The 16,094-nt window shown below is 35.9% G+C and overlaps 1 protein-coding gene across 1 annotated transcript in view; it reads right to left on the bottom strand.

The window, feature by feature from the left end:
- Positions 1–8,033: 8,033 nt before the first annotated feature.
- LOC126462459 (calcium-activated potassium channel slowpoke) overlaps positions 8,034–16,094 on the bottom strand; it is a 915,336-nt gene continuing 907,275 nt past the window's right edge. Inside the window, exon 29 of the mRNA XM_050096074.1 lies at positions 8,034–9,920. Coding sequence (XP_049952031.1) covers positions 9,840–9,920 — 81 coding nt within the window. The 3' untranslated portion in view covers positions 8,034–9,839. The remainder of the gene's footprint in view (positions 9,921–16,094) is intronic.

The following is a 16,094-nucleotide window of genomic DNA, read 5'->3' as shown; positions in this document are numbered from 1 at the left end:
GAAGGCCTCAGTGAGACCCTTGGCATATTTAGAGAGAGGATGGTTGTCACCACCAATGCTGTGTCCAAGGGTCACTAGACTGGATGGAATGGACATCTTGGAATGGGTGGCAACTGTTGAAGAGGAAGTATGTTGGTGGTTGGTAGGTTTGAAGTGGACAGTGGTACTGATGTAGCCATCCTTGTGATGGAGAAAGCATTGAGGAAGGAGGCTTGCTTAGCTGATGAGGACCAGGTGAAGCATATGACGGAGAAGGTGTTGAGGTTCTGAGGGACTGGGATAGGCTTTCCCCTTATTTACTTCTCTCCTTCACCTTCCCCCCCCACCCCCCCCCCCCCCCTTTCCCCAACATAACTCCCAAATGCTACACATAGCAGATCTATCCTGTCCCCACAGACAGCACTAACATCTTCCCCCACCCCTACCCTGAATCCATCCCCCACTCAACCCATACTTCTTTCTCACCATCGCTCTACACACCCCAGCTGGACTGCCGTTGCATCAGACACTGCCACAGTTGGGCTTTAGTGCCTGGGTAGAGTGAGCATTTGTTTGTGTGTTGTCCTTGTGCAATGTGTATGCTATCTATAGGATGAGGCAGAAAGAATGAACATTTTTAAAACAGCTAGTATTCTGGCTCAGGCGGTCAGAGTGGGAAGAGTGATTTGGTAACGTGATTGTTAGCACCTGAAATTCTGTTTAGTCAAGGTCATGGAGCTGTGGACTGTGCAACATCGTCTGTTTAGCTATGATAGTTTTGTGCACAATAGTGAGGCTATCATTGCAGTACAGTGTGAGTTTTGTTGCCATTTCAATCTCACTAGACATGATAAGTGTTCCCACCCGTAACACCATTTTACATTGGGTAGAATCATTTTGAAAATGAGGAACAGTTATGAACAAAAAACTACCAGGAGCTCCTCGCTCAGTTCGGACACATGAAAATGTGGAAAGAGTTCAGTAAGCCATACTCCGTAGTCCTGGTTGATCTGCTAGAAGACACTCGGCTGAGCAGCATATCAGTAATCGCTCGGTAAGTTGTATTTTGCATACTAACCTAAACTTTCATCCTTACAAAATGGCCATTGTGCAAAAATTAAACCCAAGAGATTATGAACAGCGGCTAAATTTTGCCCGAGAAATGGAGGCCTTATTTGAGCAAAATGACAACATTATTTTGATTGAGTGATGAAGCTCATTTCCATTTGAAAGGAATGGTAAGTCAGCAGAACTGTCATTACTGGGCCAGTGAAAACCCAAAACTACTGCATGAGAAAGCATTACATAATCCTAGGGTGACAGTTTGGTGTGCTGTGACAGGTACAGATGTTATTGGTCCATACTTTTCCCAAGACGAGAATGGGAACACTGTAACCTTACCCTCTGAACAATACAGAGAGATGATCACTGAATTCTTCCTACCTGAATTAAGAAGAAAATGTATTCCTATCCGGCAAGTGTAGTTTCAGCAGGATGGAGCTACAGCTCAAACGGCAAGATTGACTATGGAAGCAATTAAGACTGTTTTTCGTGGTAGAGTTATTTCCCAGTTCGGGGACATTCATTGGCCTCCTCGTTCCACTGACCTATCCATGTGTGACTACTATTTGTGGGGTTACCTCAAATCATGTGTGTACATGCATAAACCACGTACACTTGAAGAAGGAAGCTGTTCATGTGGAAATCGTCCAAATAGACAGAGGCATGTTGCAGAGAGTTGAAGCCAACTTCTGAGAGTGCCTTGAGACGTGCATCGCTGGATACAGCTGTCAACTGAGAGATGTTGTTTTCAAGCATTAATTTTGTTAAATGGCAACATTATTTGAGTGTTATTCTGTAATTAAAATTTTTTTGAAACACTCCTAATGATGTATTGTTCATTTGAAAACCAATGTATTGTTCATTTGGAAACCGTTCATCATTTATGCCTCACCCTGTATTTCTGAGGAAGAAGTTTATCCACAAGCTGAAATATTTCTAGTATTCTTTATGATTGTGCTTGTCTGCAACACAATGTGTTCTCTGTGTGGTGAGTACTAATCCATCCTTTCCAAGTTGTTATTCCATTCTGTCCTTTCCATTATCATAATTTCTTAGCTCCAGACCAGTGTGTTCATGGTTAAAAAGCATTCTGAGGTTGAATTAAGTTTATAATACAAATATAATGGAACAATGTTAAAGTCAAACCAAGGTAAGATGATACTATTCTTGGTGAAATGAATGTCTGCTCTATTCATGTACAGAGTTTTCAACTTTTGTAACGTCATGTTAATGTTACTTCTCAATTTTCATGTTTCTGATTTTTCAGGTGCAAGGGAAAAATTAAATGTAGTTTATTTAGAAGATAAGTTTTGTATTATGGCCAATCATATCACAATGAGTTATTTACAATATTATTTTCTCTTTTCTTTTCTCTTATATAGCACAGCTCTTTTAAATATTACAAACTCACCCCACAATTTCAACAGTGTAACCATTTCTAGAACAAATGGAATATTTATGGACCAGTCATAAGCTCCCAATCCCAGTTAGAAAGGGTAAATTTTACTGTATTTAGCACTATTTGATAACAATGTGCTAAATAGATTGATATACATGTAACACATTTTGTTATATTAAAATGTATGTAGTCCCATGAGTAATGCACAATTTTTGTGTGAACCATCTGCTAGAACTGTCTGTGAGTACTTAAAAGAAATACAATGAACTGCAGCATAAAATTAACAAAACTGATTAGTGATAAACTCCAAAACTGAAATTTTATTTTCTCTATCTACTAGATGACAATGCTGTTGAGTGTTTGTAGCTGTCATAGTAATCCGAGTGCGTACATTGAAGTGTTTCATGTATATCAAACATTTCAGCAAAATAGAAAGCCTGTCAGTTGTTCAAGCAGTACACTTAAAGTGGAGTCTGAAAAGCTCCTTCTTTCTGAGGCACTTCAATATGTTAGCAATTTAAATCAAATTATTAATAAATATGATTTTTCTTGAAAAATAAATAACTAGACAAATAATAAATACTTAGAATGGGGTGTATAACTTTGCTGTTATATTTCTTCTCTTTACTAGTTGCAGGACTATGAAGTTTTTTGTTACACACATACATTTTTAAAATGTGTGTGTAAGAATAGTGCACTAGTGCCAATGGTTTAAACTATTTAAGAGTAAAAAAAAAAATAATAACTGAACTGTCATATCCATTATCAATAGTTATGATTCTGACAACAACTTAATGTTAAATGACATCTCATTTGTGAGCAGGAACCACAGACATATTCCTTTTTATTATCTCCATAAGACATAAGTTACTCTATTTCCAGCAAAATGTGAGGAATTTAAAAATAATAGGCAATTTTACTGTTCAGTGATAAACAGAGAAACAGAAATTTCTAAATAAGGAAGAAACAGGCCCTTACAAATAATCAACAACTTTTAAATAAAAATGTATGATTTTATGAATTGAATGTATGATTTGTCATTCAATTAAAAACAAAAAGATTATCAAATTCTAGAAACCCTTATCTACTGTGAATATTTTTAAATTCCTAATTACACACCCACTGCATGTACAGTAGTTATCCATTAAACTGGTAGTGTGTGATAATTGAATGTGCACACAGCACTCAATTTTAATTAATGGTGAGTGATGCACATAAGCAACTTTGTGGCTGTGAGTCCTGCTTATATAATTTTAAAATTTCCGGGAGAAAAATGATAGCTTTCCCAACTCATAATCTGAACCAACCACATGTAAAACAGTTCTAACAATATTAGCACAATTCTCTAACTGAATCAAAAATTGATATTGCAAGTAAAACAGGAGGGGGGAAAATTGAATTAAAAGTTAATCAGTTTCAATGACCATGCCTTACATACTGACAGACTAACTAAAGAGCTAAATGCAGGAATAAGAAATCTTACTTGCATGTCCATTCTCTACTAATCACATTTCTTATTTTGATTCATAGAGAAAGACGTGGTGGTAAAATTTAGGAATCATGTCAAACAGAGTTTTATGGTTGCATACAAAAAGAACTGCAACAGTAACAATTGTATTAACTCTTACTAAAATGACACATTGCACAAAAATATATAAAAGAAATATTTCAACTTGAATTAATGCACATGAGTAATAAAAATTGAGGTGATGAATTGATCACCAAATTCAACAAGACACACAGGTGAAATAGCTTACACTCATTTACAGTGATAAGATATTTAAACTTAGCTTCCATTTTCTCAAAGTTACATTGAAAGAACACACACTTTAGCACAAAAAATATCACTTTGGATTTATAAAGCATTTTGCTACAGCCTCAACAAGTTCAAGTCAATTCACAAGGTCACTAATATTTTGTAGAGGACCACAGGCCCAAAAGAACCACACTCTTGTGTAAAATATTCACACCAGTGTAGAATATATTTTGTAAAATACACACCAGTAACAGTGAGTCCTGTAATAGCAAATCAGACCTAGTTTATTCCAAAAATACAGATAAAAATGTCTTCATAGATGATTGTAGGTAAAGACTTAATGCTCACATACATGAATTCCAAATAAACATTTTAGTAGTTAAGAAGTCACACACAAGATTGCTATGAGAATTATGTTAAATTGCTTTAAATCATACTGCAGAAGATCTGAACATTAGCATTATAGTTAAATTGGTACTAAAAACTGAAAAACTGCAATAAATTTTTATCACAGTCAACTGAATAAAATATGGATCATATAAATTCACCAGTATGTAAAACTGTACTATATTACAGTTCACTGCAGTAGATTTTTTTTTTTTTTTGGTCAACAAGTAATTTACAACAATCTTCTCCACTTTCTTAAGAAATTCTGTTCTTCTGGAAGACTTTCAAAGCAATTTATGCTTTCATTCTCAATACTGAGATACAAGTTACCCAGAAGTTACACCAGAATACAAATCACTTTATAAGAACTGGTTTAAAAAAAAAAAAGATTAATTTTACATAACGTTTCAATTAGCATTAAAACATGGATTAAAAATGGAGTGGAATACATCTTACTAATAAGTCACTCTTCATTCCTCATACCCTACTGCAACCCCCAGAATACGAACAGTAAAAACTTCAAGTCTGAATAATAAACATGTCCGTCAACTGCTGCTACTGTTCACCCAGAGGAATGACTGAAATGTGAAGCAAAAACTTCCACTTTATTTATTTTCAAAAAGCCATGTAAACTGTTTCATTTATTTTGCTTTATTCTGTTTATAATGAGAAAAGGAAATTAGCACCACTGAAAAATATTGTCAACTATTCAGACTCACACTAACTCATAAAACGGGAATTTGCCACTGTAGCTTCTATAGTTAGTTGAGAAAGTAAATTTACAAGTTTCTTAACATATATGAAGCAATTTAAATAAAACTGATGATGATCCATTTTCATGCATGTCACCATGCCTAAAGTTATAATATTTGATTGATGGGCACATATATATCCATGAGAATGCTTTACAAACAGCTACCCAATGTGAAGAAGAACTCTGTACCATTGCCCACAGATGTTTTCATTTCTTATCATGAACAGCTCTCAATTTCATTGTTTGTTTGAGGTAATACGACATTCTAGATTTATTAAGGAGGTCTATGGCAGGAAAATAACACCGCATCAAATGCAGAAAAAAATCCTGTCTGGCTTTAATGTTTTATAATGATTACCAAAAGTTAAGTGTGACATTTGGTTAACCATTTACAGAAAAAGGGCATTTTGTTACAACCAAGTACACTACATTGTCCCACGCACAGTATCCTTCATTAGAAGATAAAATCAAATGACCAAAACACCCTTACTTTAAGCAGCAGGTAACCTGTAGGAAATGCAGATCTCTGCTAGTGCTAAGTCTCTTAGCAGAAAATGAATTTCAGTTTTATTGTTAATTACAATTTCACTCAAAATTCCACCAATAAAAGAGTCCTGAGTTGCTTGAATGTGTAAAAATATTTCAGAATATTAATTCAGTGCTCAATAATGAGACTACCTGCCTATTATTTACATAGACAAGTAACAACAATTTAGATGAACTTGCAGTATTTGCAGTTTTTAGTAATGATTTATAAAGGTGACATTCTTGACATTAGGCCTTCAGTTAAAATGCATAACAGTACACCCAACTGTCATCAATAACAGAAAATAATACAGTGTGCACCTAATACACAAGCACAGAACTTCAGCAGCTGATTATTACAAATTTCAGAGATTAAAACAAGTCCAGAGCTGCAACCTTACACTAGCGGGAATATTTACATATGATAACAAATTACTCTGTAACATACAACCCTGTGTGTGAGCATTTGAGCGTTGTACTTGTATAAAAACATACATCTGCGAACACACTCACTCAACCTCACACACACGCACACAATAATTTCATTCTTATATAATTTCACAAGCATTTTTACATATTAATTGTTAACAAAAGTAGAGTATTTCATAATTATTAACATGTTTAGAGCCAAACAATGAGGTTAATGGCTTAACAGCAGATATATAAAAATTTTATGGCAAATACTTTACTGTAACCTTTTCTACTAAAATATGTATTTAAAAAAGCATGCACTTCAAAAAAATGAAGTTGCAGCTGTGACATGTTGCTGACAGTCATTTCCCACAGTACTTGGAAATAGAAACCCAACCAAATATTTTTGTCAATAGTGTACAACTCAAAAGGAAATCACCATCTCAGTATGAAAGCCGTTGTGGTTTGAACCAAAGCCGAATGTCAACACTGCTTACATGACTGAACAAATGATATGGAATACTCTGTCAAAAATATGGATAAATGGAATACAGCTTGGGAAATAATTACAATAAGAAACTAGTTTATGACAAACATTCTGTTTATCTGTTTTACATGTATTTCCTTTCTGTAATGCAAAACTATAGCAACAAGACCAATAAGCATTCTGACATGTTCCACATCCTGGAGGACCTCCTCACTACAGATCAATTGGAATGAAAGTAAATCTAATCTAATCTATTCTAACCTTCAATCATAGAGTAACATCTATCTGAACAATTTAAATTGGTTATAAGAGAGAAGAATGGAAATAGTGTAATATTGAAACAAAACCCCTTTGATAAGCTATTTCCAGAAAATTTCTAAATGCAGTTTTTCCCTGTATTTAAATCACACAGTCAGTAATAAACTCCTGTTTACAGCCAGTTCTCGAGAGTTTTATCATTAATTGTTGCTATCTGATTCTTGTGCTGTATTTCACTTTCATTCCAAATAATTCTCATGCTAAATTAGCAGTGTTTCTTAGTTAATATAAAAATTCTGTTTAGTTTTAGCAGAAAATCTGTTCTGGATGAGTTCATATTTTAGTTTATATTTTTTAAAATTAAACCATAAATCATACACCATTCAAGGTGAACAGTAATATTTAGCATTATCTGATGAATGTTTGTTTAGATTTATTAACTCACTGGACAACTGTATAGGCCAAGTAAGTGCAGAGGGTAAAACAATTTATTGTTATTTTCTATTATTGACAAATGTCTCTGGGATTCCTACATTCATTACAGAAACCATTGAAATAGATTTTGTTTATTTTTAATGAAAATACAAATATTTTTGATGTTTCTTATCATTATTGAAACTGCTTCTGTTATTAGTTATTATGTTTAAAACTAATATGATAAGGAAATTCCAGGGTACTGAAACAGCAAATAAAAATCAGGAAAGGCAGTCTTCTACTTGCAGATTTTTTATGAATGTCTCAGAGACACAAGTTGTACCAAATCAGAAAATTATATTAGCATTTTTCTAGTCCCCTCTCTTTCCCTCTCAATACACATGCACCCCCCCCCCCCCCCCCCCACACACACACAGAGAGAGAGAGAGGGAGAGAGAACGTGGATAGAAACAGTTGTTGCCACAAGTGTGTGTGTGTGTGTGTGTGTGTGTGTGTGTGTGTGCACGTGTGTGTGTGTGTGCATATGTACGCTCTGGGTGGTGTGTGTGGGGGGGGGTGGGGTGGGGTGGAGAGGGGGGGGAGGGGGGTGTGAGCTTATGAGAATGTGTAATTAGTTAGACTAGAAGAAGAATAAGAGCGTGAATGCCAGTGCAGTTATTTGATTTGTTGCATGTATTGTTGATTGTTAAACATTTAAAACTTATGTGAAATGATTCTACACAAATTTCTATAGATCAATTAGAATTAACCACGTCAGTCACTTTTTAAATATTAAAGTAGGATGGTAAAAGGCTTAAAAAGAAAGACTGATCTCAACTGATTATTCGTGTTACATCCACAACAAAAACTTTTCAGAAAAAGAAAATGAATTGTGTTAACCTCCATATATTTAAAATATACCAAGAGCAGTGTTGAATTCTTCTAATTTCAATATAATGTTCCACCACATAAACATAATTATGGAAGTAAGCATCAAAGGACAGATTAATGTGGGGAAAAATATCTGAGACTAAACTATTCTTTTACAGCACTTTCATTAGATGCAATAATTTTTAATTTTTCCACTGCAACCACCAGTATTTCAGTTTAATCTCATAATGAATTTCAAGAAGTAGACTTACAATAATTGTATAATTCGACTACACTTTAGTTCATGAGGTGTATAATTATAAAATAAGTTATTGTGAATAGCATTTACTTCATAGAGTAAAGTCAGTTTTAAATTAGTTTAATAGGCTGAGGGAGACACAGAAATTTTTAATGGAGCTGCTATAATCTGATTACTGTAATGTATCTGAAGAAAAACAACAAAATATTTGGATTAAATGTTGTTAGCAAAACATGAAATAATGACAGTTATGAAATGAATACAAGACATGTGAAGTTCTCATTCCAAGTACATTTAATATCAAAATGAAAGTACAAAATCTCAGTGAAGTATTTGCCATTAATTCCTTTTCTTAACAATAGTTTATAATCCATCTTGCTACAAAATATTTATTTTATTTTAGAGATTTTATTATAACAACACATTTAGTAAAACTTCCTTGTTCAATACTTTTCAAGAAGCGCTATAATTATGAACGGATATTGAGCTGAAAACTGGCTCTTGAAATTGTCAGTATATATTGCTTCAATATGTAGCAGCCCTTTACAATTAGGCCAGGATAATCAGTACTACCTGGCAATGATGGCCCCTACAACTTTATTCCTATTATTTTGCCTGCACATATGGAGCACTGAGATACAGATTCGATGGTGGCCTAAGTCAATTTTTCACAAAATAATGTGATCACATTCATATAAGGAACACATTCCTATGTGACACGTCAATTCCCTATAACAAAAATGGTGGCCAATAAATCATAAATAAATGGGAGTACATGTCTGAAACATACTTTTAGTGAAGATGCAATAGATATTAAACTGTTTCCACAGTAGCTACTTAGACCTTTCTTCAGTTTTCACACATATCAACCAACAGCTATATTCTCTGTGACTTATTGACTTAGATCACAACCATATAAGGCATACATAAGGTACATGCTACATTTAATGTAACATGAATTTGAGAAACTCCACCACTTCTTTAAAATTTTATGAAAATTAATTGCTGAAGAAAACCAGAATATCACATATTGACTTAAAAAAATATGTATTTAAGTGTGAAAGCACAGTCTGAAAACAAATGTCTGTGCACCTTAGCTTCAAATTGCTGAGCAAAGTACCTAATATTAAACCACTTATTCAACATCACAAGTGTTCCCTGAATCTGCCACAGCACTCTGTTTTCAGGAAATTCTATTTGTCACCAGTGCAGACAAAAGAGGATGATGTTTTAGATATAGGAGTAGGGTCCATCGGTCAGGGCGCTACACAGCAGCAGTCAGGAGTTGTCATCTTTTCCACGTGCCCCTCTGTTTGGTTTGTACTCAAGCCCTGGATCAAACTGCATCAATACAAACACCTGGGAAAGACAGAAATGTTTAGAGTTATTTACATGATATGGACAGTACATATATTTTTTATTTTTATCCTTTTCAAGCTCACCAGGAGAGAAAGATCATCTGATGCATTTTGGTTAGTAATAACTTCAAGTGCTTTCAAATTATACAGACAGGTGAACATTCCTTTGGGACTGTAAATAAGTGCTTGAAGTGCCTAAGAGATTATACATACATAAAAAAAAGTTATACATCACCCCAATTCACAGAACTCCTGAAGACAGACGTTGACTGTGGATATTGTATCACAGACACAGTCCCTTCAACTGTTCAGAGATGTTACTAAACCTGCCCAAAGATGTAAACAACCATGCATGAGCAGCACCTATTAGACAGAGGTGGTCCGACAGCCAATCAAGTTAGTTCCAGTCATTCCACCAGGAAGGAGGTACACAGCTCATTTTGTCTGTAGTTCAACCGTGCCTAGACCGTCAATATTACAGTTTGATCATGTCCGCATTGTTACTTTGTGCCAGGAAAGGCTCTCAACAAGGGAATTGTCCAGATGTCTTGGAGTGAAACAAAGCGATGTTGTTTGGATGTGGAGGAGATAACAGAGAGACAGAAACTGTCAATGACATGCCTCACTCAGGCCACCCAAGGCTACAAATGCAGTGGATGACTGCTACCTATGGATTATGGCTCAGAGAACTCTGACAGCAAAGCCACCATGTTGAATATTGCTTCAACTGTGCGCTACAGGCTGCATGATTTGTAACTTCACTCCTGACGTCCATGGTGAGGTCCATCTTTGCAATCATGACACCATGCAGTGTGGTACAGATGGGTCCAACAACATGCCAAATGGACCGCTCAGGATTGGAATCATGTTCTCTTCACCAATGAGTGTTGCATATGCCTTCAATCAGACAATTGTCAGAGTTGGTCAGGATGAATGCCTTAGACACACTGTCCAGTGTGTGCAGCTAGGTGGAGGTTCCCTGCTGTTTTGGGGTGGCATTATGTGGGGCCGACATACGCTGCAGATAGTCATGGAAGGCACTGTAACGACTCTACAATATGTGAATACCATCCTCCGACTGATAGTGCAACCACATCAGCAGCATATTGGCGAGACATTTGTCTTCATGCATGACAATTCGTGTCCCCATCATGCGAATCTTGTGAATGACTTCCTTCAGGTTAACGACATTGCTTGACTAGAGTGGCCAGCATGTTCTCCAGACATGTACCCTATTGAACATGCCTGGGATAGTTGAAAAGGGCTGTTTATGGATGACATGACTCACCAACCACTCTGAGGGATCTACACTGAATCGCCATTGAGGAGTGTGACAATCTTGACCAGCAGTGCCTTGATGAACTTGTGGATGCCACAACGAATACAGGCATGCATCAATGCAAGAGGACGTGCTACTGGGTGTTAGAGGTACCGGTGTGTACAAAAATCTGGGCCACCACCTCTGAAGGTCTTGCTGTATGGTAGTACAACATGCAATGTGGTTTTCATGAGCAATAAAAAGGGCAGAAATGATGGTTATGTTGATCTCTTTTCCAATTTTCTGTACAGGTTCCAGAACTCTTGGAATCAAGGTGATGCAAAACTTTTTTTGATGCATGTATAACCTTCAGATGTCTTGTTGACAGTGTGCAAGGCAGATATGAAAGGTTGGAGACAGAACGTGATTGTCAGCATTCCCGTCTTTTTGTTTTGAATACTGCATTTGTGATTTTGGTCCCAAACAATGAGGCCACATATATATTTTTTTTTTATTGCCGTTCTGAATTTTTTTTTGCCAGGAGAGGAATTAATGTGATGCCACTGTGACAACTGTCTTTTTGTCTCATGCATGTAATGAGCCACCCACATTTCATCTCTAACCACAAAAGAGCTCATAAAATCCTCACCTACCAATTCAAGTCACTCAAGAAATATGTGGGTGCTACTGACCTGATTTTTCTTGTGCTGCTTTGTCAGCTGTTTTGGGACTCATCTTGTGCACATTTTCCTGTATTTCAGCATTTCTGTGGGTGTCTCTTATAAAGGATTTCTCAAAAGTTGTGGAAACACTACAGAAATTTCATCACTAACAGTTTCCTCAGTTTTTTTACACCAACTCATCAGTCAAAATGGGAGGTCTACATCTCCTTTATTTGTCATGAACATTTGTTCTACCTCCACTCAACTCCATACACTACTTAAACACACCTGTTATATTCATAAACCTTTACAGTAAATCGTTTTGCTTTGCAAAACAATTTCAGTAAGTGTTATTCTTTTCATTAGTGCAAAGCGGATCACAGAACATGGCTTGCACTTGGTGGGATTTTTTACTAAAATCTTTCATGCAATTTGACACTAAAATGTACTACCATGTTGCTGTGATGCTTGATATGGTGAGGGGTCTCCCGCAACCACTCAGTACTGCCAGCCTTCAAAAAACAAAAAAAAACTACAGCTCATTATGGTCACTTACTTTCTGAACAACCTCGTAACACCAGAAAAAGAAAGGAACAACCCCAGAAGGAAAATTAATATAAAAATTAAACAATGGAAAGCCCAGGATGGAATAACAATGACACTATCACTGCTACTCACCATATGGAGGAGGCATTGAGTAGCAGACTGGCACAATGAAATGCTCATTCACACAAGCACAACTCTCACACATATGACCACAGTCTCTGACTGAGGAGTGTGAGTTGTGCTTGTGTCAATGTGTGTGTGTGTGTGTGTGTGTGTGTGTGTGTGTGTGTGTGTGTGTGTATGTTTTCTGCTTCAGAAGAAGGCCAAAAGCTAAAATGTATGGAAGTCTTTTTATTTTGCCTGTCTGCAACCCGATGTCTCCTCTTCACATGAGTAGCAATCCATCATTTCCACAAAATCAGTGAACAAATTATGAAGAGTGTAATGTTGCTTTTTGAAAGTTGAAATAAAACAATGTAAATCTTAGGACATACATAAAAAATTTATAACTTCTATGCTTCAGATAGTCTGTTCTTTCTCAACAGTAGTCAGACTTGTGGTGGTCTAACAATGGCAGCCTAAAGACACACTGTAGAAACCATTTCACTCACTGTAATCCTCAAGTGAGCATTCCAAAGTTCCACTGTAACTGTGAAATATCCCTCTTCTTTCTTGGTCAGGGACTCAGGAAAGGAGGATGTGGATTCCAGGAGAAATGTCAGCAAACTAAGGATTACTCTCCGATGCTTTTAGATGGAACATTTTTATACAAATGCGTTTTATGAAGAGTGGAGCTGGTCAATCAAATTAAAAGCCACATCTAGGGTGAATTTTGCTGAATTCTGGAGGAGAGATTCAACTCAGAGATATTTCAACTGGATGCACTTTTTTTTATGTGCCACTGCTGCTAAAGATTTGGTCCACCTCAGTCTGGCTGCAGCAAACAAGCAACACTGGGTGCACAAGGATGCTGACCACTGAAGGACACAGCATGAAAGTCACCAGTTACTAGATACCTGCCCACACACTCATCTGGCAAAGAAATATAAAATGTACCCCTGTAAAAGTCTGTCCATCAATATTCATTTTGCCAAAAAAGTAATAGATAACATCCAAGAAATTGTTCCTCAGACAGTCACAACAGAATAGGATTATTACAATTTTCACTTTAGTCTGAGTATGTGATGGTGAAATATTAATTGGTTTAGGTCAAATATTACTGAGTAAGTTCTCAAGTAACTTTGTAATAGGTAACTACCACCAGTTTAGCCATGGTTCAGAGTAGATAAATTTTGTGGAAGATAAGCAATTATGGTGTACATTATCACATTCTTGTAACTGGCACACCTAATCTATTTATTTTTATTGACTGCAAATGCTACACTTATAATTTAATAAACATAAATTAGCTTCATGAGCTGTATAGTACAATAAATCCATCACCACATAAAACAGATTTGTAAGATGAGCTTAGGAAAGTATCACCACAGAATGAAAGACACCATAATTTTCCAGATTCTTAACTAGCTAAAATCTGAGGAACAAATTTTATTTTAGTGTGTGCTGTTTCATATGGATTTTAATCTAAAGTTCTGCTTTTCTGTGTTTTTATTATACATGTTTACTTTTGCGTTAGTTCAATTACTGTGTGTTGACAGACTGTGGTGTACCACACAATGATTAGCATTACCAAGGTAAGAAAGTGAGTTTGTGTTTACTGGACAACTAATGACACTGAACAACTTGAGTATCATTAGGAGAAACATAAAGCAAATAAAATGGCATGAAAACTCTAGTCTCTCTAAATTTTTTACAGGCTTTTTTTAAAAAGTGAAAGGAAAAGAAAGATGAAGACAAAATTTTTTAAAAAAAGAATGAAAGACGAAGAATTGCTTGAAAGAAGGAAAAGAAAAATACCTCCAATTACAAATCAGAATATCCATAAAAGGACTTGAATGAAATAATATTATACAATGGGCATTTCTAAGTGTAAATTCTAGGTGGTAAGAAATTGGCAGTTCAAAGAGGCAAGCTAAATGATTCCACCGGTTCCAGGTGAAATTGAAAGACAAGAAGGTGACACAGGATTCAGTGGACTAGTGTGTCTAGATTGATGGTCTGTTGACTGCACTCCACAAGCTGGCATAATACAGTATTTTCTTCTCGTGGTTCTAGTTTGTGAGTGAATGTTTTTCATCACCGTAAGACTTACTCAGAACTGTGCATACTATTGTAACTGCCATTTATGTATACAACAAAGTAGTCATGCTTGCCCTACATTAATTTCAGTCGAGAACTATTAGTGTTTGGTTGTTTACACTAACAGCGAGTATAATCTGTTGCTACAGAAATCTTATTTTGTGTTCAATAAATGTTTATTGACCCTAAAGTGATGGTTCTAATATTGGTGACAGGATAGTCTAAGTTTGATATGCCAAGCACCACAATGGATGTAAAAATTTTTGAGCTTTGGCAGTTACAGCCAAACCAGTATCAGAAATTAGTCAAGCACCTAACTAGTTCTACGCAGTAGTATTACAGATACTGTCAGCCATCCTGGCATTTCAGCCATTTAATGAGGCTTAAGAAGACTACAAAGTATAGCAAAAATGACTTGTGCTTCACATCCAGATTGTGAGTGGGCCTTTTAGCTCTACACAAATCCAGAGTTATATAATTTGATTCAAAAGTTAGCTACACTGTCTGATGCAATGTCTGACATATTCTTCTTATTATCAGACAATTTTTCACACAAAATGGATGCAGTAGTACCAACGCTCAAATTCTTACAACACTGCAAGTCACTTGCTATAAGTTATGGCTCCTGCAGAGTGGATTTGTAGGGGCTGAGTAGGACATGTCAATTCAGTTTTGAGTGATGTGAAGCATACATAGAAAATTTGATATGTGATGTAGTGATTTGCATAGCTCCACTTAACCACTGAGCAGGTGTGCCTATGTGTAAAGTGTGACAACCACAAATAAAACTGTTTTGAATTGTTCCATTGTTGTATCACAATTATGAGCCCATAAGTATCGTTCATTATTGCTTCAGCTAAGTTGATGATACATAATGGTGTCATACATCCAAGAGAGCTGCAGTTATATAAAATAAACAGTGAGCAGGGTGAGAAAACAAGTAAGATTCATGCAAGAAAATGACCCAGATTATGAGCTAGCAGCACAATCCCACAATGAGGCAGTTATCTATGAGATAGTTAGTAATTGAATAAACAGTTGGTTGGGATCCGATGCAAATGCACTGTTTAATGGTCATTACTGTGAGGCAAAACCTGCCTGTGGGAACAGAGTAGATAATGAAAATTTATTTTATTATTTTTTAATTAAACAGTGCTTTAGCTCATATAATGTAAGTTTAATTTATCATAGTTTTATTAAAATGAGATAAAACTGTGATTTTGTTCATACATGTTTGCCTTGCCTTGGTGACATAAAGCCAGATATTCATCCCATGTGTACAAAGTACACCACTCGCCTGCTCATGTGTTAAGGATGTCAGCATGCAAACCTTAAGACAGTGTGATCACTACATGGTTGAAGTGCTGTGAACTGTGCATGAATTTGAAAATTGCAAGCTGTATAGCAAAATTTTTCAGTAAACTTTCTGTTTCACATGTGACCCAGAACCACAGCAATAAAGTGCAGCAGGTTTCCATAACAGACTCTACAGATGCAACTAATTTCTGTT

The sequence above is a fragment of the Schistocerca serialis genome, chromosome 1 (genome assembly GCF_023864345.2).
Source record: "Schistocerca serialis cubense isolate TAMUIC-IGC-003099 chromosome 1, iqSchSeri2.2, whole genome shotgun sequence".
In the NCBI taxonomy this organism is placed as follows: Eukaryota; Metazoa; Arthropoda; class Insecta; order Orthoptera; family Acrididae; genus Schistocerca; species Schistocerca serialis.
The sequence above is the reverse complement of the archived record's forward strand: the minus strand, read 5'-3'. Positions and strand labels throughout refer to the sequence as shown.